We start from the raw sequence: 24,611 nt of genomic DNA on the forward strand, positions 1-24,611 counted from the left end.
CCCAGTGCTGGACGGGGAGCTGAGCGTGGTGTGAGCGTGTGTGTCCAGCGCTGGACGGGGAGCCGAGCGTGGTGTGAGCGTGTCTCTGTCCAGTGCTGGATGGGGAGCCAAGCGTGGTGTGATCGTGTCTGTCCAGTGCTGGACGTGGAGCCGAGCGTGGTGTGAGCGTGTCTGTCCAGTGCTGGACGGGGAGCCGAGCGTGGTGTGAGCGTGTGTGTCCAGCGCTGGACGGGAAGCCGAGCGTGGTGTGAGCGTGTGTGTCCAGTGCTGGACGTGGAGCCGAGCGTGGTGTGAGCGTGTGTGTCCAGCGCTGGACGTGGAGCCGAGCGTGGTGTGAGCGTGTGTGTCCAGCACTGGACGGGAAGCCGAGCGTGGTGTGAGCGTGTGTGTCCAGCGCTGGACGGGGAGCCGAGCGTGGTGTGATCGTGTCTGTCCAGTGCTGGACGTGGAGCCGAGCGTGGTGTGAGCGTGTGTGTCCAGCGCTGAACGGGGAGCCGAGCGTAGTGTGAGCGTGTGTGTCCCAGTGCTGGACGTGGAGCCGAGCGTGGTGTGAGCGTGTGTGTCCAGCGCTGGACGGGGAGCTGAGCGTGGTGTGAGCGTGTGTGTCCAGCGCTGGACGGGGAGCCGAGTGTGGTGTGAGCGTGTCTGTCCCAGTGCTGGACGGGGAGCAGCTGGACGGGGAGCAGAGCGTGGTGTGAGCGTGTCTGTCCCAGTGCTGGACAGGGAACCGAGGGTGGTGTGAGCGTGTCTGTCCAGTGCTGGACGGGAGCTGAGCGTGGTGTGAGCGTGTCTGTCCAGTGCTGGACTTGGAGCCAAGCGTGGTGTGAGCGTGTGTGTCCAGCGCTGGACGGGGAGTCGAGCGTGGTGTGAGCGTGTGTGTCCAGCGCTGGACGGGGAGCTGAGCGTGGTGTGAGCGTGTGTGTCCAGCGCTGGACGGGGAGCCGAGCGTGGTGTGAGCGTGTGTGTCCAGTGCTGGACGTGGAGCCGAGCGTGGTGTGAGCGTGTGTGTCCAGTGCTGGACGTGGAGCCGAGCGTGGTGTGAGCGTGTCTGTCCAGTGCTGGACGGGGAGCCGAGCGTGGTGTGAGCGTGTGTGTCCAGCGCTGGACGGGGAGCTGAGCGTGGTGTGAGCGTGTGTGTCCAGTGCTGGACGTGGAGCCGAGCGTGGTGTGAGCGTGTCTGTCCAGTGCTGGACGGGGAGCCGAGCGTGGTGTGAGCGTGTGTGTCCAGTGCTGGACGGGGAGCCGAGCGTGGTGTGAGCGTGTGTGTCCAGCGCTGGACGTGGAGCCGAGCGTGGTGTGAGCGTGTGTGTCCAGCGCTGGACGGGGAGCCGAGTGTGGTGTGAGCGTGTGTGTCCAGTGCTGGACGGGGAGCCGAGCGTGGTGTGAGTGTGTCTGTCCAGTGCTGGACGGGGAGCTGAGCGTGGTGTGAGTGTCTCTGTCCAGTGCTGGACGTGGAGCCGAGGGTGGTGTGAGCGTGTGTGTCCAGCGCTGGATGGGGAGCCGAGCGTGGTGTGAGCGTGTGTGTCCCAGTGCTGGACAGTGGTGTGACCTAATCATCCTGGCTGTGCTGCACTGCTGACGTGGACAGCCACGCTAGTGTGTGCTGCACTGCTGACGTGGAGCCACGCTGGCGTGTGAGGCAGTGCTGACGTGGACGGCCATGCTGGCGTGTGAGGCGCTGCTGATGTGGATGGCCACGCTGGCGTGTGCTGCACTGCTGACGTGGATGGCCATGCTGGCGTGTGAGGCAGTGCTGACGTGGACGGCCATGCTGGCGTGTGAGGCAGTGCTGACATGGACGGCCACGCTGGTGTGCTGCACTGCTGACGTGGACGGCCACGCTGGCGTGTGAGGCAATGCTGACGTGGACGGCCACGCTGGCATGTGAGGCAGTGCTGATGTGGATGGCCACGCTGGCGTGTCAGGCAATGCTGACGTGGACGGCCACTCTGGCATGTGCTGCACTGCTGACGTGGACGGCCATGCTGGCGTGTGAGGCGCTGCTGACGTGGACGGCCACGCTGGCGTGTGAGGCAGTGCTGACGTGGACGGCCACGCTGGCATGTGCTGCGCTGCTGACGTGGATGGCCATGTTGGCATGAGGCAGTGCTGACGTGGACGGCCATGCTGGCGTGTGAGGCAGTGCTGATGTGGACGGCCACGCTGGCGTGTGAGGCACTGCTGACGTGGACGCCATCCATGGTCATGCCAGTGTCCACCTCCCCCTGGAGCAGCATCGTGTGGGATGGGACGGAACCTAGGCTCAGCCCAGCAGAGCTGCCCGGTGCATGTGAGATGCAGCCCATCTCGCCCGGCACTGCTTACTTAGGTCTTTGGTGATGGAGCTCGTGGCCTTATTGACTGTTTACATCACTAACTCGGGCTGTCACAAAAGCAGAATTTCTGGCAAATGCCACTCTGCAGAGTGGAAACTAGCTGCGACAGTGGTGGTGCTGAATACTTTTTGTATGTTCTCCACGCTTTCTTTTAGTCTGAATTAAGACTGATGAACGCACAGCACAATATGCATCACCTGGTCTGTCCCTAACTTCAACCAATTTCTGTGGACTCGGCCATGATCTAGACTACAAACTGGCTGAGTCATCCTCTAGGAATTTTGTGTCCCGATCTGTTAAAGTTGGATTGAGTTATCTATGGGATAATTATCTATGGGATAATTCTGTCTGTATCTATTGGAAGCTATAGGATAAATTCCAGCCCACGGACACTGAGGTCTCGGCTTGACAATCTTATTTCCAAGTTCACTCATTATGCATGTCCATATCTTAACTGTCAAAAGAACACGCCCTGTGTGGGGTCTGCCCAGGGACCTCCCCCATCCTACTTCTAAATCAGCCGTGTAAGACGCATTTTCATGGACAAGTTAAAGGAAAACCAGGACCACGAAAATCATTCAGCTCACAAAGATCCAAGAAAATGTTTCTGAACTTTTCCATCTTCTTTTTGAGTTGCTGCTCCCAGGTTTGAACTTGGTGCCTTACGCGCTCACATGGCATTCTTGTTTGTGGCTGGTGCTCTACCACTTGAGCCACCCCTTCAGTCCAGCGTTTTGTTGATTAACTGGAGACTTTTCTCCGTGGTGGACTCTGAGTTATGACCCTAGGTCTGAACCTTCTGAGGGGCGAGGGTTACAGACATGGCCACTGACGCCCGGTGGCTTTCAATTGTTAGGAATGTCTACGTGTCATTAGAGAAGCGCAAACATGGATGACTATTTTCATTACCTGAATAACAAGCTTTCTATTGTTACTACTTTACAAAAGGAATGAAACTGGAGACTCACCACTTTTCCGCCGGACTTCATTTCTGAAACACTCATGGTGAAGGTTTTGCTTCCCTTGTCGTACGTGCAGTAATGTTTGGTCCACGTGAAACCAAGCGGTCCTAATGGAAGGAGCAAACCCCTGGAGGTCAGCAAACCACAGGCTCTCACTTGTACATTAAGGCACAACCGGAGCGTGTCTACGGGCACGGGGGAGGGGGGGAGGGGCAGGAGGACCCCACCCCAGGGCCAGCCGCCACCCCGGGGCCAGCCCTGCTCCACGCCACACAGGAGCAGTGCCCGCAGACTTCTGCAGCGTGATTTAAAAGCAAGAAGCTGAAGCATCACGAAGGCGCCTCCAGAGCAGTGTGCGCGGAGCGAGCGTTCCAATTCCCTTTACTAACTGCTGCCCGGGCTGTCAAGTTTAACTTGCTTTGGTAATAAGCTGCTCTAGGCTGTGAAGTTATGGGGTGTGGTTGTAGACTCCACACTCACGAAGGATCACAGCTATTAGCTGTGATTCCGGGTGGGGACCACAATTCCTGTTTTTGTCCAGGACCAGGACCTGAACTCGGTACCGGATGCTCATCGCTCCCTGGGAGGCGCTCTACCCCGAGCCACGCCTCTGACGAGGTGAGCTGGGCATCTCAGTGTGCCTGGTGCACACACGGATGAGCGGACGCAGCGATGCGGGAGCCAGCAGTGCGCGACTGCGTCCGGCCTGGCCGGGCCGGGCAGTGAGGAGGTGCGGGGCGTGAGGGAAGCATCTCAAAATGCTCCTCTCTGTAGGCAGCCAGGGTGGGAGGGAGCACGGGGGTGATAAACCACAGGGCATTTCCCTCTTCCTCCACGAAGAACCTCTGCGAAGTCCCGGCGGCAGCAGAGGCAGCCGGCTGTGGCGCTGGGAGAGAACACGCGGGACTCACGTTTCTCCTGGACGTAGAGGTAGCCTTCCATGGTCCACGGGCTGGGCGGTCTGTAGTCCCGGTTGGCCGATTTCATCCTCTGCATCAGCCGCTCCACCTCTTGTCGCGTGCTTTCGAAATTGTTCCTTGTCTTAAGTAAAGAGAAACAACGCACTCAGGCTGTGTGGTCAGGGGAGGGGGGGGGGCTTCTGCACGGCCCGTCCCTTCCCCGAGCTCAGCTTCTACACGGCCCGTCCGTTCCCCGAGCTCAGCTTCTGCACGGCCCGTCCCTTCCCCGAGCTCAGCGCCCGGGGCCTGCAGAGGAGCCCTGCAGCCTCACCCCACCCCTGGCCAGGATTTCCTTCCTCCCCCACACTGTGATTTTATGACCAAAAAGACAAAGGAAACCAATTAAAATATGCCAAACTCATTAAACAGACATCAGAATTTCCCAAAGCAGACCTTTTTTTTTTTTTTGAGGAGTAGCAACCTTAGTAGTTTTAACAAACATGGTGGCACCGCGTCAATCTAGAAGAAACTCTCTTCTCTTGTTCACTGCCACCAGGTGTTCCAAAGAGACATAGTTATACTAGGGTATGGGTGTGAAAATGAACCCCAAAGAATCACTAGCTTTGCACATGCTACCTTCTTTTGCAAGAAACAGCTCATCTGCCTTATGTCAAGTCTAAGTTACAGAAAATGTCAAACTTTTCTCCATGAAAATCTCTCTTGTATTCAGACCACATGATCTTCCTTATTCATGTCTAAAAACATAAAAATCATCACTATATAACTCTAAGATCTTTCTGTAGTCCACAATAAAAGAGCAGGTTAGGAGCCTGCCTTCCTTCCTTCCTTCCTTCCTTCCTTCTTTCCTTCCTTCCTTCTTTCCTTCCTTCCTTCCCTCCCTTCCTTACCTTCTTCCCTTCCTATTTTTCTTTCTAATGGACACAAGGATTCAATGGTCCCCCAATTCCTTCCTCTTTTCCTGTTCCTGCATCCCAGGGATCTTAATGTAATTGTGTTTAATACAGAATTGAACTATAAAATACCTTGGCGTTTACAGTTTTCCTTTTTAATATTTACTAGAAAATCCTAAATGTGTTCCGTGTTGGAAAACAATGGAAATGAATTAAAGGTGAAATCAGTTCTGCTCCAAGTTAACTAAATGCTAAACTCAAAACCCAAGAAGAATAAATCCAATTATGTATTTCTCATGGGACATTCAAACTGCAGTTTTACAGAACATCTCTGCAATAATAAGAATCAGATGGAAGTGGCACTGTGGCTCAAGTGGTAGAGCGTTGGCCTTGAGCTGAAGAGCTGAGGGACAGTGCCCAGGCCAGAGTTCAGGCCCCATAACTGACCAAAAAAAAAAAAAAAATCAGATAAGCAAAGAAATACAAGCTTTTTATAAAGACAAAAACTGAGTGCTGAGGTCGCTGCAGCAGACACAGGGGGCACGGGGGGGGGGGGCGCTAACGCAACATCCGTACAACCAGCGCCTCATGCTTGGTCCGTCGCGGTGATGCAGAAATGGGTCGGCTGCAACGGCTTTGCTGCTGCTTTGCTGTCCTGTGATGCCAGGGGGCCCTTGAAGGTTGGGAAGTGTACCGCTCTGCCGTCCAATGTGTTTAGGGTCAGCCGGCATCTTTTTCCAGCATTGATGTGTAAATGACAAACCAAAGTTGTACGTATTTAAGGCGCAGGTGCTCTCTTCAGGGACGCACACACTGCGAGGTCACAATCAAGTTCACCTCACCTGGGCACCATTTTTACTTGCCTATGGGTGAGCACACTGAAGTTACTTCTCACCGGCACACTTCAAGTATAGAAGAGAGCACTATCAGGTATGCTGTCTCCACTGACGTGGCCTCCAGAACTCGCTCCTCCTCCCTTTCAGATAAATTAATAAGTGCAAAAGGCTCCCAAATCCCCAGGGTCTACACCGAGCTAAGCTTGACTTTATGCTGTGTGTGTGCCGGGCCTGGGGCCTGAAGCCAGGGCCTGGGCACTGTCCCTGAGCTTTTCTGCTCAAGGCCAGCACTCTACCACCTGAACCACAGCTTTACTTCCAGCTGTTTTGGTGTTAACTGGAAATGAGAGTTTCATGAACTTTCCATCGGCCTCACACCTCAGCCTCTTGATTACAGGCGTGAGCCACCAGTGAGCGCCTGGCTCTAAGATTTACTTTTATAAAAGGTACAGCTGTATGCACATTTTCCCACAGTGTGGTCTGTCCTTTCCGGGCGTGCAGGCAGTGAGTGGCTACAGAGCCCTCTGTGATGATGGGCATGCCTGAGGCCCGCTGCACTCAGACAAGGTTTAAAGGCCCCAGGGTCGCACGGGGGCCACAGGCCTCGCTCGGTCCGGAGGGCAGAGAAAACAAGCATGCTCTTACGTTCTGCAAGTTGAACTGCAGCTGCTGCTTGTACGGGGCGAATTCCTGGGCGAGCTCGTAGCCCTCATGGTAGAAGGTGAACAAGCCCTGCAGGAATGACAAGAGCTGCAAAGACAGAAGAGAATTCTTTAAGCACGACGTCTGGTTTTTACAGGAGTGTCAGATGCAGAATACCCTGGAATTATATTTCATCCTAATACTAATCAATTTCAACCTGTTTGTTTGGCGAGGCTGGAGAGAGAATTACGGACAGAATAATTTTGACTTCCTTTTTGGCAGAGAGTGAGTAAACTTTTTAGGCTGACTGCTAACAGTTGTCATGCTAACGTGTGCCTCTCATTCCGGCAGATTCCAAGAAAACAAGAGGCCACAGGGCGGGAGAAACCGGCTCTTGGAGGTTCATTAGAGGTAAGAACCCCATGGACGTTTCCTGCTTGGGCTGGCTTCAGACAGTCATTCTCCAATCTCGGCCTCCCGAGTAGTTAGGATTACAGGTGTGCGCCGAGGTCTGGCTGGCGTTTTGATCGGTGAGGACAGCCAGACTGGCTTCCCACGGAATTACAGCACTTGGATGTTTACGTGAAGTGAGTCATAGCCAAAAAATAACTGTTTGAAGATGTTTACATTCACTTCCCCGAGATTTTATGCCACTCACTCGATCTCTTCCCGCTGCGAATGAAGGAAATGTTTTGGAAAAGAGGCCTCTGATAGGTCTGCAACTTAATTGTTTTAAACTAAGGAAGCAGTGCAGGTTGAAATAATTTCCGTAGGCGGGCAGCATCCCGCCGCGCCCTCCGTCCGGGCAGACAACTGATCCGCAGATTCACCTTCCCACAGCTAAACACGGGCTGCTGGAAAGCACGCCTAGGGCTTCCTTTCGTGAACAGCTCCGTGTTGCCTCCTCTCACACTCACTTCTAAACACCTACTATGCTCAAGTTATTTTCTTACAGGATTTTTGCCCTAACAGTTCCTCAGTTTATGGCAAGATGTACTATTTGCCAGCTCTGGACTGATTTTATACTCCGTTTTTGCATCTACTGGTGATTACTGCCGAAACTAAGTATTCCGTAGATTGTTCTAACCAGCTGTGGTGGCCCGTGCCTGTGATCTCTGACGCCCGGGAGGTGCAGACAGGAGAGTCAGGTGTCAGGTCAGAGAACCTCCCACCTCTTCTCTTTGTCCCCGTCTCTGGGTGGCAGCTTTTGAGCTGTGACAGTGCTGCTGGCGTGACCGCCACAGGGTGGCAGCAAAGTTAAGCTGATTTGAGGTTTGACTCTGTCCCTGTGCCTCAAGGGAAGCTCCCACTAGGAGAGCCTGGAAAACTTTAACAACTGTATGTCCCACGTCGCCTCGGGTGCAGGCGCTGAGCTGTCTCCCCGGAGGAGGCTCGACCTTTGCGACCACGGATGGTTCGAACCACCGGGCCCATCTGCCCTGGGACCCACAGACTCCACCTCGCCGTGAAAATAACCCCAGACGGCGGCCTCCCGTTTGCAGACGAAATTACTGTTAGTAACTCGAAGAACCTGGGGAGTCTGAGTAGACGCCGCCCCTGTGAGCCTTCAGACCCAGGAGAGGCTGGCAGAGGCCACACTCATTTCCTGGCCCGTGACTCCCCAGACACGCGGCTGGGGGGACACAGCTGGGTCATCCCCACACGCTTCCGCGCTTCGGGCTGTGAGGGCCCGCGGTTCCCGGGAAAGAGCGAGCGAGGCAGGGCTGAGTGGAGGGGGCGAGGCTGCAGACAGACCGGGCCGCGTGGCAGCCCCCGCAGCTTCTGCCCAACGCCAGCAAAAGTGCCAGGACGCAGCTCACGCCAATGAGGCCCCGCCCTGCGGGCCAGCCCACGCGCGCGTGGTGATCGCGACTCGTCAGTCTGTGAAAACCCGAGAGCAGTAGGATGCGCTGCATCGCACTGTCCCAGCACCGACGCCACGGCCGCGCAGTGGGGGGGGGGGGCCGAGCCCCCCATCTGAGCGCCTTCCTTCAAGACCCGACCCTCGTTCGAGGAAGGCAGCGGCACAGAGGGGACAGAGGAGGTCACAGCAGCCTCTCTGTGCGGAGCCCGCGCCCCGTGAACACAGCCCCCTGCGGCTCCCATGCCAACCGCCGCGGACCCCCCCCCCCCCGCAACAGTGCACACGTGGCACCGGAGAGCCCGGAAATGTAAAGGAGGCTTCAGTAGCTTTAAAAAGCATCCAAGTCTTAGCAGCTCCTGTTGAATTACAGGCTGGGCGCCGTGGCTCACGCCCCTCATCCTAGCTACTGAAGAGGCTGAGATCTGAGGATCTCGGTTCAAAGCCAGCCAGGGCAGGAAAGTCCATGAGACTCTTATCCCAATAAACCACCAGAAAACGGGAAGTGGTGCTGTGGCTCAAGCAGCAGAGTGCTCCCCTGAGCTGAGGCCCTCAGGGAGGGGAGGGTGTGGAGCGGGAGGGTGTGGAGGGGGAGGGTGTGGAGCGGGAGGGTGTGGAGGGGGAGGGTGTAGAGGGGGAGGGTGTGGAGGGGGAGGGTATAGAGGAGAGGGTGTGGAGGGGGAGGGTGTGGAGAGGGAGGGTATGGAGGGGGAGGGCGTAGAGGGGGAGGGTATGGAGCAGGAGGGTATGGAGGGGGAGGGTGTAGAGGGGGAGGGTATGGAGCAGGAGGGTATGGAGGGGGAGGGTGTAGAGGGGGAGGGTGTGGAGCAGGAGGGTATGGAGGGGGAGGGTATGGAGGGGGAGGGTGTGGAGGGGGAGGGTATGGAGCGGGAGGGTATGGAGGGGGAGGGTGTGGAGGGGGAGGGTATGGAGCGGGAGGGTATGGAGGGGGAGGGTATGGAGGGGGAGGGTGTGGAGGGGGAGGGTATGGAGCGGGAGGGTATGGAGGGGGAGGGTGTAGAGGGGAGGGTATGGAGGGGGAGGGTATGGAGCGGGAGGGTATGGAGGGGGAGGGTGTAGAGGGGGAGGGTGTGGAGCGGGAGGGTATGGAGGGGGAGGATGTGGAGGGGGAGGGTGTAGAGGGGGAGGGTGTGGAGCGGGCGGCTCTCCTTGGTTCCATGATGGGAAGGAAGTCTCCAGTTCCAGCAGGACACCACGAGGCCAGTTGGACAGTATTGCTTCTAACCTGGCCGGCCATCCCAGCAGGAAAGCTGGGTACCGAGGTGGGGAGGGCAGCAGCCACTTCGCAGAAGGCCCCTGTCCGAGGCTGTGGACAGAACGGGCCAGAACCACACTGGGACAGGGCAGGAAGACACGTGCTGGGGGGAGAGGGCGGTGCCCAGCCAGGAGGTGGGCTCGGCCGGCCGGGGGCACGGAAGGAGGGACACCGGGGAAAGGGTCAGCACAGTCCCGCACGGTCCCGTAGCCAGGGGTCAGGAAAAGCCCCACGGGAGGCATGTGAGGAGGCCGGTAGTGGGGACAGAGTCTGGCAGCAAGCGTGACCCGGAAACCATAGTACAGGCCGGAAAAAAGAACTGAGGTCAGACCAGGCAAAAGAAAGCTTGTGAGATCCCATCTCAAGCAAGAGCCAGGCACGGTGATACGTGAATCATCCCGGCTGCCATGCAGGCCAGGCCTGGGACAAAGCAAACCCATCTCTAAATAACCAGTGCGAAAAGGGCTGGACACATGGCTCACGCGATAGAGCGCCCAACTGGCCAGAGCGAAGAGCTGAGTTCAAACCCCAGGAATACCACACACACAGCCAAAAACAACGCGCAAGCCACATGGGATTCTGAATCCCAGGGTAGCACCTGGCCAGGGAGGAAGAAGCGGGGTTCCCAGACCGGCGCGGCGTCCTTGAGCCCACCGTAGGTTTCAAAGAAGCTCAGACTCCGTGAAACTTCATCAGACCCTCAAAAACGCCGCTGCTTAAGCTACTAATTCAATCAGAGGTTTACCGTCTTAGCGACTGAGCAAACAAATACGGACTTAAGTCTGCTACTGCGAATAAAAGGGAGAAGTTAAATCCCCAAGCTGGCAGAATGGCCTCTAGCTTCTTAATCCTCGAGCTGAGCAGCTGTCTGAGAAAGCTGCCAAGAGTCAGGCTGCGGGAGGGAAGCGGGCGCCCGGCGACGCGGTCCCCGAGGGCAGGGTGGGCTCCCCTAGGAAACCACCTCCAGAAGCCATGTCCTCCCCGCCACCCACGAACGCGGGGCCACGGCGTCGCAGGACAACAGACATCCCACAGAATGCCCAAGACTGACTCAGGAGGAGCAGAATGGCCAGGATATTCCGTTACCCGTGCCCGGATAAATCCCGTCTGTCTGTATCAGAAGCGGGCCTCCCTCACGCAGGAGGGAGACGCATGTGTAAACAATGGATCTCGCTACCAGAGAATGCTGTGGAAAATGAGGTAAGCCCCTCCAGTCCAGCCACCTGCTCTCTTCTGGAATGCGGCTCCCATCAGGAAATCCGTGGCTTTTCACCCTCAGGGAGGGAACGAATGACTCCTCAGGAAAGCTGGGCAGGGTCTGGCTGTCAGGAAGAAGGGAAGGCAGAGCTCCCCGGGCCGGGGGCCGGGCTGTGGCTCCCTTACTGTGACCTGTATCCCCTCACGCACAGGGAACAAGGTGTTTTATCCGTCCTCCTGCCCGCCTTCCCTTCCCTTCCCGTTTGCCTCCACCCCACCAAAGCTTCCTGCCACTGATTCAAGACTCCCAGTGGCAGCTGCACCCACAGGCAACACCACGTTGTAGGTCTACGGGGTTCTGATGACGTCCGGCACTCAGCCTCCACGGCGGTGCCACGCTGTCACACTGGGGCCAGGCCACCACAGGGCCCGTCTCCCCCGGTGTCCCGCCTCTCCCTCCAGCCCCACCCCTCCTTTTGTTTTCTCATATCATAATCTCCATTAGAAAAAAACCACCACAAAGGCTCCTGGTGTCCCAGGAAACTAACACTTACCGGCTCAACAAACTCGAACTTCTTCTTTTCCTGAACTTCTTGAATCTTAAAGACATATTCTAAGGACGCCTCGTAGAAGTTTTGGTGTTCTCGGTCAATCTGTGTGTCTGCCTGAAAAAGGAAAACCAGCCCATGAAAGATGCCGAGGGGCTGCAGGGGTCCACGCAGATGTGAACGCCCGTGAGCACAAACCCCAGGGCAGACTGCCCACGCTCCCCCTGGATCACAAGAGGTTAGAGCGTATGAAGCTGAGGACTGCACACACCCATGCGCGCACACACGCACACACATGCCGGCAGGCAGCACCCTGAGCAGTGCTCTCTTGGATCCCTGGTTCATTTCAACCAGACGCGCGAGCATCCTGACATGTAGGAGCTGGCCACCCAGGGACCCGGGCCGCTCCAGCTCCCTTGTGCTCTGATAACTTGGTTTGTGTGATGTGTTCTGATGTGTTTGGACGCCTCCTGTCACATGACCCCACATCGCACATCCACACCCCACGCCACAGCCACGTCCACACGCTAACCCCTCCTCAAAGAGAACCTGGAGCACACGGGTCGAGTGGAGAGACTGTGGCCGCCCCGCCCGCGCTTGTCCACATGGCTGGTGGCAGCCAGGCCACACTGGGCCCCCCTGGGACTCCCCCCATGGCCTGGGGTGACGGGTCATGGTCCCAGGTCCAGATACAGATCCACGTGGACCCTCACAAATGTTTGTTTGCTTTTTTTTGCCCAGGCTGGCCTCAAGACCACAATCCTGCTGATCTCTGCTTCCCAAGTGGCTAAGATCACAGGCTCGGGCCACAGCACCCAACACAGCCTAGTTATGAATGGCAAGATGTCCGTCTCCCATCCACTTTGGCTACAAAACCCATCACTGCTTTAAAAAGCCAAAAGCGAGACTGTTATCTTTTCTGCACGGGGAAGTAAAGCTTGAAAGCAAGGCCTCGGATATGGTAAATTTCACGTACAGGCCACCCTATCATCAACTTGGTCATTCTTGCCTCTCTTAATACGTCCAACAGGGAGCAAGGGGGGAAGTCTTGTCTCGGTGCTGAAGGAAATGCTGATTCAGAACCGGTGGCATGAGGGTGTCTAATGTCCTCGTCCGCAGCAAATTCAGCAAAGTGAGCCATTCTTCCTGTCACTGCACTGAAAGGAAGCAGGCTTGCAAACTATGACTCCCGCAGGAGGAACCTACCTCTTGGAGATGAGACTCCTTTTTCTTCGCAGACAAGTTCAAATGCTTGTCGAGAATAGAGTAGTATTTTTCACTCTCCTTGTCGAACTTCTTCTTTCCATCCTAGGAAAAGGCATTTACAACGCGAAGAAGAAAGATTCACTTCAGAGCATCACGCAAGCCTCCACGCCCCCCACCCCCAGCCGGAGCCCAGTGCGGTCATCTGACAAAGATCTAGTGAGCTCCAGCTCTGTGCGAAGTCTTCATCCCACGGAGCGGGAGGGAATGTGCAGCAAAACGCTTGAGTTTGTGTTCGGCTCTCGAAGGACCTTTCCATCCCTCAGGAACACAAATGCACAACAACACTCAAAGCCACACAGGACCTGCATGTGGGGGCCTAAGCGTAATAGGACCAGTAGCTTTGTAACTGAGAGCCAGTGGTGGCTCTGGCCTGGGTGCCACCGAGAGAACACCTCTCATTTATTCTGGTGATGGATGTGAGTTAACGTGCATGCAGTGTAAGGAACACCGACGCCATTCCCCAGCCTGGAAGAGACACTGGATATTGTGAATAACTCATTCTTGCCAGGGAGAAAAATGACACTTTTAAATGACAGTAGACTCAAATACAACAAGTCAAAGTCAAATTAAATCAAAAGTATTATGTCTACATTATGCTCTTTTAGTGTTACTTTTGCTTATTCCTACAATTTCAGAGGTGTGGTGGGTTGGAATATACCTGTGTGCGGGCTGGCATTTGTGTAAACCTAAAATACCAAATTTTATCACTCACATTAGAGATAAGATTATCTAATAAGAATAGATAAGATTATCTAATACAACAGATTAATTTTAAAGAAGTGGACAGCAATGGGCCCTAGTTGGACCTATGATTGTTAGGATAACAGACCTCCCTTAGGGACAGACAACTCCTAAAAGGTGCTTGTTTCAGATCAGATCAAACAAAACCAAAGTCTTAGCTCTCACACAGATAACCACGGCCAGTTTATCTCCTGTCTGACCACAGGACACCTGGCTCAGAGCACTGCACTGTAATATGGGCATGAGAATTCAAATCTAAGTATGCACTGTAATATGTTTATAGGATTGTATATGTGTGCACACACATATATTCTTGTCCTTAATTGATAAAGACTCCTCTACATTCTCTCCCTCATAGACAAAGCCGAATCACATTCTTGATTTACTCAATCAGTGACCACTGAACCCAGGACACTCAAAACCATAGCGTGAACAAGGCAAACATCACTTGTGAGGCTCTCCTAACCCAGCAGGACCAGGTGATCCAGCACAGAGCATTATCAATGTTGGAAACTAGAACATAGGCCAGGACCAGAACCACTTCTAAGAACAGCAGGCAATTTAGAAGCTTGTTTTGGGGTTCTTTATGGTAAAACTTTTGTGCATCTAAAAATAAAATGATGCCTTATACCTGTAGTAATAATAACAGCAACAACAGTAATGACAATGATTCAAAAATACTCCTTAACAGTCAAAAGCATGCAAGATTCACCACTGAATTCTATGAGATACTAAAAGAACAGCAATATTCTTACAAATATTCCACAACCGGGCTGGGAAGGTGGCTCAGTGGTAGAGCGCTTGCCTTGCATGCATGAGGCCCTGGGTTTGATTCCCTAGCACCACATAAGCAAAAAGGAAAAAAGCCGGAAGTGGCGCTGTAGCTCAAGTGGTAGAGTGCTAGCCTTGAGCTGAAGAGCTGAGGGACAGCACGCAGGCCCAGAATTCAGGCCCACGACCGAACCCAAAACAAAACAAAACAAAACAAAAAAATTCCACAACAACAACAACAACAAAAGGTATCTATAGGCCATTTTCCTTGATGAATGTTAAGTGCAAAAAATCCTAGCTAAAATACAGGCAACAAAACATTAAGGAAATCATACAATATGATTGCATTAGTTCCATTTGTGGAATGCAAGGATGGCTTAACACACACATACTGACTAAAGTAAAAGGATGGCTCAACACACACGTGACAGAAGATAGACAGAAGCAAGGACAAGGATCACAGAGTCATCTCAATACATAAAAAGCCACTGGTAAATCCAGCATCCTTTCAGGATGAAAATCCTGATGAAATCTGGAAACAAATCACATTTCAGTATATGAAAAGACCAAGCACCTCAGATCTACAGTCAACCAGCTATTGTTGTCCTGTCGTCTGGTTTTTATATCAGTAAAACTCATCATAGGATGAGGTTGGGAGTACTGCTTCTCTTGATACTGTGTGGAATAAAGAAGAAAAAGGAAAAGAAATGTGAAATTAAATTGAAAGGCCAACACAAGCAGAGAGCCTGTAAATCAGTGCTGCTATAACCCCAAGGCCAAACCGGCCCAGCTTTGGAGTGATCTGTGAGGAAGCACTCTGCTCGCTGCTCCACTGAGAACTCCTGCTTGCACTGTTTTGAAGACTTCTGGGCTGTTTCTTTTGGCTTTTTTTTTTGAATTTTTCTTTTTGGTGCTGGTAGTGGGGCTTGAACTTTGTACTCTCCTTTGGCTTTTTCACTCAAAGCTGGTTTTCTACCATTTGAGCCACGTTTTCACTTCCAGCTTTTTTTCTGCTGAATTCAAGTTAAGAGTCTGCTGGCTTAAGGCCATGATCCCTAGATCTCAACCTCCTGAGTAGATAGGGTTACAGGCATGAGCCACCAGTCCAGTTTAATTTATTTTTTTGCCTGCTGTGGGGTCCCGGCTGGCTTCGGAACTTCAGTTCTTCTCACCTCCATCTCCCAAGAACTGGGATTACAGATTAAACACAGTTTCTTTTGGCATTTTGAAGATTTGATGCTTTTTCCATTCTGTCTGGGTAAGCCTCCGTTCTATCCTCAAAAGACAAAGCATTCCACACTTCTCTTGAATCCAAAAGTTGTTGTCTTACTCTTAGTTCTCTGGAGGAGAATACGTAAGGGTTTGGAAATATTTTGCAGCATGAGTGATAAATTTCACTATCGAAAAGTCAAGATGAAATGAGAAAATCGAGAGGGAAGTGTGGGGGAGGGATGTGGAGGGGTCTGGCTCTGCTTTGCTTCCACAATGACAAATTTTCATTTTCGTGATCTCACCATCAAGTGACTCCATTTTGGCTCCTACCTAAGATTTCTGACCCAATTTGCTAGCTCATGTGAAATGATTCTTTTCAACACCTTCTTAATTGATTGTGTTTATAGGACTGTGAAAGCTAATTCCTAGCTATGAAATGTTGGCCCCTATAAAATAAATGTGAGATTACAAGGAAAGAATGCTACATGATGACCTACGATTAGATTTTGGGTAAAAGCACATATGGCTTATTCTAAACCAACGGCAAGAACAACCAAAAAATACCATCTAAAAAATAAAAAAGCTTTACAGTTTAATTACTGCTGTTATAAATGTTGAGGAAGTAATGACTTAAACAACTTAATAATAATTAGGAAGGAGAAAACAACACGAATGCCAGGCCCCACTTTGCTTTACGATCTCGAGCCTTGGCAATGCCTGGGGAATCACAAGGCTACCGTGGGAGAGCCATGTATAATTCACGAGCACGAAGTCCACGTGGACACAGGCATGGGCCCCAGGAGTGGAAATCTTCGCTCTCTGACATCTTTCACTAATTACCTGTACCTGGCATTGACTGAATGGTAAGGATTAATCTACGTACAGCCTGTTGTCTGCACCGAACTGTTCGGTTCTGATTGGACATAATAAATGATCCATTTTCCCAAACTGCTCTGTTGTCCCCAGCCCGCCCCCATCATGCTCGCTGGCTGGGCTCGTCACTACCCCACCAGGACCCACAGTTAGAGATTCTCTCTTAAAATTCCCGAGGACTCACATGGGCAAAGGAAGACAGCAAATCCCTACCCCCCCAAAAAAAACCCCACAAATCCCCCAAAATAAGATTTGCTTCCCCAAAGGAGTCTGTTCTCATGGCATAAATTAAACCCCGTCTTCCCCAGAGATTAAATGACCACCCTGAGATCAGAAAAGTCATCCAGGAAAATGCTCATGTGTCCATGCATTTGATTTTCAAAACAGAACTCTTGTTATTTATGGTTTCATTCAACCCCTGAAATATCAAGGGGGAAAAAACAGAATAAACACTACTTGACACTATTTCTAATAAAAGTCTTAACAAGAGAGTCTCAAAATAAACTCATAGGTATTACCAACCGAGACTGGTTAACCAGATTTCCCAAAGAAAGCAAGTTTTCAAAGTGCAGAATCCTACACTGCAGAGTCCTTCTACAGTGAGGTCGCTCCACATTGCCCTGGGTTTCTGGGTTTCTCACCTCCAAGTGGGACCCAGGAAGTCCCAGCGCTCTGCAGGCAGAGTGGGAGCGTGGGCCGCAGGCCTTGCCTTGTGGTGCCCTGGCCTGGGAACAGGCAGGAGCAGCTCACCTCTGTGAATGTCACTGGTGGGCCAGCCCTCCTTTCTCCCGATGTTCTGTCCAGCTGCAAACAACTGCTCGCCACTAAGCCTGAGTCTATATAACCAGAACCACAAATTTCCAGATCTCTGAACAACAACAGGCTTTGTCTCTACAAAGCCAAATAAACAAAACACTTTTGTTCCATGTGTGTGTGTGGGGGGGGCACTGAAGACTGAACACAGGGCCTTGCACGAGTGCGTGCGTGCTTGTGCGTGTATGCATTACTGAACTGAACGCAGGACTCGAACATGCCAGGTATGTGTTCAGCCCTTCCACCCTACCCCACAGCTATTTTGCTTCTATTCTGCTTTGTTGTTTTTTCTTTACTTTGGTTTGGCAGGGATTCCTGCACAGTTTGCCTGCACTGGACTTGAACTAGTGACCTTGCCTCTGCCTCCTGATGGCTGAGATTACAGATGTGTGCGCCATGCATGATCCCCTCCCCCGATACTTAACTGGTTGGTTTTCTACGAGGAAGAAGGGTACAGTGATGGGGCTATCTCTCCTCGTCATTAAATTTTAGGGGGCCTCTGTTCCCCCCTCTCCCCATCCCCACTGCGTTTGGGAGTGCCTACAAGCGGACTTCAAATACAGCACCAGTCTGATCCATCCAATGTATCTGCTTTTCCCTCTCTTCTGCTAAGTGAGAGTCACAGGGGCATCATCTTGTGCTATCTGTACTGCCCGGAGCAGGCAGCGTGCCCGGGGAAAGCCGATGAGCACCATCCACTAGACTGCTTCGGTGACTCAACCTAGAAGCGGGCCAACCAGACTGCGGCGGACTTCAACTGGAGGGAGGGCGGGGTGGCCGACGACAAGCCAGCAATCCATCACACCTCCACCACACCTCCGCCACGGGCCAAAGACCACATCAACGTGGAATAAAGAGACGACAGGGTAAGAAAAGCCTCCTGAATACACAGACACACAGACACAGACACAGACACAGACACAGACGCACCCCCCCCCCACACACACACACATACGCGCCATGGAAGGGCCCTGCCTTAGGAACTCTGCCATTCTTTTTTATTTATAGGGCCAGCCATTTTCCTGGTCAGCCTGGTATGGGCTACTTTCAATGCCACGGTAACCAGACGCTCTTCCTGGGCCTGCCCTCGGCAGCACTGCCGTAGGAGGTAGCTGGCAGGTTTTATTGGTAAATTAAACATGAAAGTTCTCTGGATTCCAGCTGCAACAGAAGGCTTGAGTGAATTTCCAAAGGGAAATAGTCTGAGGCCCGTCATAACTTAGAGGCGAACTCTAGAGAAAGTTCCTAATATCTGTCACTGGTTCAGGCTTCAGGTATCTTCTAATTATCTCACTGTATACTGACCACCAAGTTTCAAAACCAACCGGGCACACACACAGACACACAAACACATGCATACACAAGAGCCCAATAGTGCACAGCTGAAATTCAAATACTGACTTCATGCATTTTGCGACTGTCCCACAGAAAAGGTGCAAAAGTTAAAGTGTTCTATAATAAAAATGATTTCTTAAATCCTTCATCTCTTGTCTTCTTTCTTAGATCATCCTGCTTAAAAAAAAAAAAGATCATCTGACCTTTAGAAACATGAGCAACTGCAAAATACCTTAACTCCCTGAAGGCTGCCACGATGCCAGGCGACCACCGTTAGGGTCCATGGTTAGAGCCATGACCAATGCCCAGTACTTCTATAGTATGTCTGGTGTGTATGAAAGACGAATGTGAAGTAAAATACTTGTGACTTACTGAGTTCTTTGAATTTTCAATAGAAATGGAGCATTATCACTTTTTATAAGAAATCTAAGGCTGGAACACAATTGTAACCATTCTCTGTGGACTTCCTGAATCTTATACAGGAAGACAGCCACGTTGTAAGACCTTCTGTGGACAGAAGAAAGATATTTGCTGGATTCCATGACTGTCAACCGATATGAAATCCGAGTGAAAAAATCAAGTCCTAGTCTGGAGTTCACTATTGCTACAGTGTTTATTTCTAAATTTAAACCAAAAGATAATGCTCATACAAGTTCTAGTAAAGCCGTTTAGAACAAAAATCAAAGCGAGGCCTGGTGGCTCAGCCTGTCATCCTGGCTGCCGGGGAGGTAGAAAGACGGTTGGCCGTGGGGGTGGAGACTGAAGCTCTAGGTCGGTTCAGGGACTCAATCCTGACCTGTGGCTGAGGTCCCGCATAGCATCCGTTTAGGATGAGCATGACAGAAGGCAAATTTGATCAGGAGGTGTTTGGTGCTGGTATGAAATCCTCTCGGAGGACCAATCACACAAAATGCAAACGATGGTAAAAAGCTGTTTTACCATCATTGACTAAAATTAGAATCTATTCTGTGCCTAATTCCCATCTTATTGTGATCAGGACCTAAATTTCATGTGTGTGTGTGTGTGTGTGTGTGTGTGTGTGTGTGTGTGTAGCACACATATATGTATATACATATATGTGTGTACATACATACGTATATGTTATGGTATATACACAGATATACACATATACATACACATATGTGTGTATATGTACATATACACACACTCATGCACATATATATATATATATATTTTTTTTTTTAAATCAGACTCTCATCCTAGCTTCCAAAGTTATTTCTCCACAGCTGTTGTATGGCAGAATTCACTCACAACACGCAGACTGCTTTGCTGTTCTAAATAAGGGCATCATCGCCGAGCAATAGCACGCAGTCTGTTCCTGACTCTGTACACTGGCATTCAAGGCATTCACAAGGTGGCGTTCGTGTCCGAGCGCTGGCATCCAGAGCATCACCCTCCAGATCACTGGGAGACTGAGGAGGGGTTCCAAAAGCACACTTACTTTGGCTGCCCCAATCTGCTCTTTCCGGAATTTCTCCAGAGGCGCAATCAGGACGTCATTGGCATTCTGAATCTGAAATGTAAAATGCACATATGCTAAGTTGTGTGTAGTCCCATTAGAATGACACTGAAAAACTGACTCTGAGAGGACTTGCTGAATACAGACAGTGTGTCCCCACATCCATTGCTACTTTTTTTTTTTAAACCATTCTGGGATTGAACTCAGGGCCTGGGCCCCAAACCTAAGCTCCCAAACTCCTTTTGCTCAAGGCTAGCACTCTACCATTTGAGCCACAGCGCCACTTCTGGTTTTCTCGTGGTTCATTGGAGATAAGAGTTTCCATGGACTTTCCTGTCTGGGCTGGCTTTGAACCATGATCCTTAGATCTCAGCCTTCTGAGTAGCTGGGATTACAGGTGTGAGCCACCAGCGCCCATCTTGACTATTTCTACTTTATAATTACATCAATTCCACATATTATTTTACTTACCATCAATAATGGGACAATAAGTACTTATTTTGGTGCAATTGTACCTTGAATGTTCAAGTTTCTTCTTCTAGGAGTTAACTAAGAAATAGTACCCTGGGTATTAAATTTACAAATATTTAAATTACACTGGTTTGATGTAGCCAGTACGAGCAGCTTTTTGAAAGTTGAGTCATATAAACCTAGTTGCTAACAGAATGCTAGAACTCCACCGCTGGAAAAGAAAAGGCTCCAACAGGGCTGACTAGTATCTGCTTCCACTTCAACAAAGAGAACTGAAGTCCCATGTTCCAACATTTCCTTAAAACTTTGAAAATTATATAATATTACCATTAATCACTGAGAATACTGATGGGGCTGATTGCCGGTGCTCACTCCTGTAATCCTAGCTACTGGAGGGTTTGAACTCAGGGCCTCATGTTTGCTGGACTGATGCTTTAACCATTTGAGACAAACCACCAGCTCTGTTTGTTGCTGATTATTTTGGAGATTATATCTACAGATCTTTTCTTCCTGGGCTGGCCTCAAATCTGAGTCCTCCGATTTCAGCCTCCTGAAGAATTTGGATTTTAAGTGTGAACCATCAGGGTCCAGCTCTGCTTTATTTCTTGAATTGTATAAGCCAAATGCACATAAATAATCAACACAAACACACAAAAAACCCTCCCTCTCTCCCTCTGCTTCCCTTCCTCTCTCTTTTCCTTTCTTTTTCTAGTATATAGGTCTTGACATGTCTTATTTCAGTAACACAAACATGGTTAACTGAAAATTCCTAGTCATTACCTAAACCTTGGATTTAAACAAAGTTTGATTTTTAAAAAATACATTTTGGGGGGCTGGGAAGGTGGCTCAGTGGTAGAGCGCTTGCCTTGCATGCAAGAGGCCCTGGGTTTGATTCCTCAGCACCACATAAGCAGAAAAATGTCACAAGTGGCACTGTGACTCAAGTGGTAGAGCGCTAGCCTTGAGCTGAAGAGCTGAGGGACAGCACCCAGGCCCAGAGTTCAAGCCCCACAACCAACCAAAACCAAAAGAAAAATACATTTTGGCCCCTATTAAAAGCTAAAAATGTATTCATGAGGGATGTCACTCATTTTCAGTGAAAGTGAAGCAAATCGAATACCAGGCAAAGCAGCAAGTCCCGTATTTCCCGAGAAGACACTGGCTGGGCTGTGGGTAGGTCAGCACATTACAAGCAATTACTGTTTCCTGGCTTTTTTGTGCTGTTTCAAGTGGTCCTAATGAACGGCCCCCAGGGGGTGCTCATAAATCACTCAAGAGCAACAGCTAGAGACACTTTTATGTGGTTAGAAGAAAGCTTCTCCAAATAGGCTCACATACATTTTTCTCCATGTGGCTGTTTCCCCATGGGCTGCGGGTTTTAGGCGCTGGCCTCTGAATTCTCAGCGCTGAAAACTTCACTCCACTGTCGGTCAAAGTAACCAGTTGGATAAAAAGAATCTTAAAGATAATTACCTCGAGCGCTGCTCCTGCTCTTCCATTTCCTTCCCTTCCCAGGACTTGGGTAAAATCCAGGTTGCTGGTGCCAGGCGCAGCTGGCTAACCATCAAGACTGGAGGTCCCTTATCCTACAGCTTTCCCTGCCTCGGGATCTCCAGAATAACCATCCTCGCGCTTAAACTTCTCAAGACCAAACTCACCCGGAGTCTGGAAGCGAGTAGACAATGCGATTCCTCTCAGCGCTATCAGAACTGAGAACGCGGCCTGCCGCAGAACACAGATGGTGCGTCGCATTGCAAAACAAGGGAGATGTTGGTATCCATGCAAAGAAGCGAGGTCGTAACACGTGGAACACGCGGTGTATGAAGTGCACATTGCGATGGTAATGTAGGCAATGAAGACAGGACTGGGGGTGAGCACATTAAAAGGAGCATCCTGTGCTAGAATGGGCGACGTCGCCATTGGGTCTTTGTGACGGGAAGACCGGGGCTCTCATTCGGGGTGAAGTCTGAAGTCTGGCCAGGAGGAGAGGAGGGGGCTCCCCAGCTGGGTCCCAGATACTGACTTCCAATCCACGTGCCCTTCCCCCACTGCAGGAGCAAACTCACGAGCCCTCTGCAGCCTGAAGCGAGGCCCCGCGCCCGCGCCGCGCAAGCCACGCCTGGAGGCGGCAGCCCACTGGATTCACGGAGCGCCCCGGGAGGGCCGCGCTCGGCCATTCTGACCGAGGGAGCGTCCACTCTGCACAGGAGACCCCACCAGCTACAAATGCGGCTGTGACGAAGGTGACAGCGCCCCCCAAAAGCCGAGCATAAGCCCCTCTGCGCAAGCAGCTTCGGTCTGCGCCAACGGGTGCCTCCTGACCCTTCCCCCGTGTGGAGTTCGCATTACCAACTGAGCCACGCTCCTGGCACTGTGTGCTTTAGTTCTTAGTCAGATACAGTCTTGTACTTTTGCCCCCCATGGCCTCAAACCATGAGCTCCAGTGCAGCGGGGAGGACCGCTCACTGGTTCTCTGAGACAGGTCTCACCGACACTTCTGCTGGGATTAAAGCATGAGCCCACACCAGGCTCTTTCCAGTTTCTCCACAGTGGCCGCCTGGCAACACGTCCTGTCTGGCTGCAACTCGCCAGGGAATTGCTGACTTGATTAGAGAAAACAAAAGTTGACCTGACAGCCTTCATAGAAACCAGGAATGATTCTCCTCCACAATCACGAAGGACAGTGTCCTGCCTACAAGAAACGGTACTTTTGCAACACAGGGACGCAGCTCAGTTGCACATCTTCTGATACGTGCTGTCGTTTCCTGCCTGGAGGAAGTGAGGTTTGCGGAATCATACACACTCCGATCCATGCTTTATGGCACAGCTGGGTGGGAATCGGGTACGACCTTTACTGATTTTAACCTTGGGACAGAGGTCGGTCACAGAAATAAACCAGCAAGGCGTCTTAAGCTTCACAGAAGCTTCTGGTGCGCAGGGTGTGAGGCGGGCGGCCACAGAGGGGGCTGGCGGGAAGACAGCGACCACGCCGAAGAGATCCTGTCCACCCCTGCCAGGCGGCCTCGCCCCTGCGCCAGCCCCAACCCAGAACCGGAGAAAGAAAACCAAGGACTGTGATGTCTGTAAGCCAAGGAGGGGCTGGCAGCTGGGCGTGGGAGACGGCCGGGCCTGGGGGCAGTCACCGGCGTCCACCAGGAAGGGGAGGTGGACCCCGCAGCACACAGGGGGCTGGGGCTCCGACCTCACAGCTCCCCCGGTGTCACGGTTCCCGCCCCGCGCAGAAGGCCGAGGCCCAGAGTGCTGAAACCAGCAGCCCAAGGCAGCAACTCCTAGCAAGTGGCAAGGCCACAACTCGAACCCGGGCAGTGAACCTGAGAATCCAAACCACTCCCAAGCTCTTAATTCACATGGCCCCACTTCCCTGATAATGAAGCACAACTGCAGGGCCAAGTTACCCCTGGTTAAAGCGACAGGAAATGTCCTGATAATAACAATATTAACAATAATACTACTATGTGGACAGTGACAATAAAGCAAAGAAGACGAGGCTCCAACGCTCTAGAGCTTGAGGAGAGCAGGCATTGTTTTTGCTTTCTCTGACTACGAACCCTTGAAACAGGAATGTGGTTCTGTTATTAAAAATCTTTCTTGGAGGAGCTGGGAAGGCGGCTCCATGGGAGGGCGCTTGCCTTACACGCATGAGGCCCTGGGTTCAATTCCTCAGCACCACATAAGCAGAAAACGCCAAAGTGGCACTGTGGCTCAAGTGTAGAGCGCTAGCTTTGAGCTGAGGAGCTAAGGGACAGCACCCAGGCCCAGAGTTCAAGCCCCATGACCAACAAAAAAAAAAAATCTTCCCTGGAGGACCGGAATCGCTCATCATACCTTCAAACCCAGGTCCCGCTTGCCGGAGACACAGTCAAGCGGCGCGGGTCAGCGGTGACTCCCCTGGCTGTAATGATTCACCTGAAGCAGGGACGTTTCCCTGCGGTGCTGGCAACAACAGCCTGGGAATGGAGGGGAGAGATGTGCTCTCGAGACCGTGCCAGCGCGGCCTCTGCCTAGCTCCCGGGACGAATGCTCAGAGCACACACAGGGGGTGTCACTCGCTGTCTCCACACGAGTGAACACGGGGAACTCAGGAACCTGTGTGGAGCAGCCGCGGGGGCCGGGGGGCCGGGCCAGCGCACGCCCACAGGGCATCTTCACCACGAGCCCCC

The 24,611-nt window shown here is 51.9% G+C and overlaps 1 protein-coding gene across 2 annotated transcripts in view; it reads right to left on the minus strand.

Moving 5' to 3' along the window:
- LOC138824466 (rho GTPase-activating protein 42) overlaps positions 1-24,611 on the minus strand; it is a 100,824-nt gene that overhangs the window by 23,402 nt on the left and 52,811 nt on the right. The window contains exons 4-9 of one of the 2 annotated variants that reach the window (XM_070018359.1): positions 19,942-20,013; positions 12,675-12,776; positions 11,475-11,585; positions 6,590-6,694; positions 4,210-4,339; positions 3,305-3,405 (exon numbers count right to left, since the gene is read on the minus strand). In XM_070018359.1, the coding sequence (XP_069874460.1) occupies positions 3,305-3,405; positions 4,210-4,339; positions 6,590-6,694; positions 11,475-11,585; positions 12,675-12,776; positions 19,942-20,013 (621 nt within the window). The remainder of the gene's footprint in view (positions 1-3,304; positions 3,406-4,209; positions 4,340-6,589; positions 6,695-11,474; positions 11,586-12,674; positions 12,777-19,941; positions 20,014-24,611) is intronic. The other variant, XM_070018360.1, reaches the window with a different exon arrangement.

Source organism: Dipodomys merriami, unplaced genomic scaffold (genome assembly GCF_024711535.1).
Source record: "Dipodomys merriami isolate MVZ:Mamm:240054 unplaced genomic scaffold, mDipMer1.0.p SCAF_129, whole genome shotgun sequence".
Lineage (NCBI taxonomy): Eukaryota > Metazoa > Chordata > Mammalia > Rodentia > Heteromyidae > Dipodomys > Dipodomys merriami.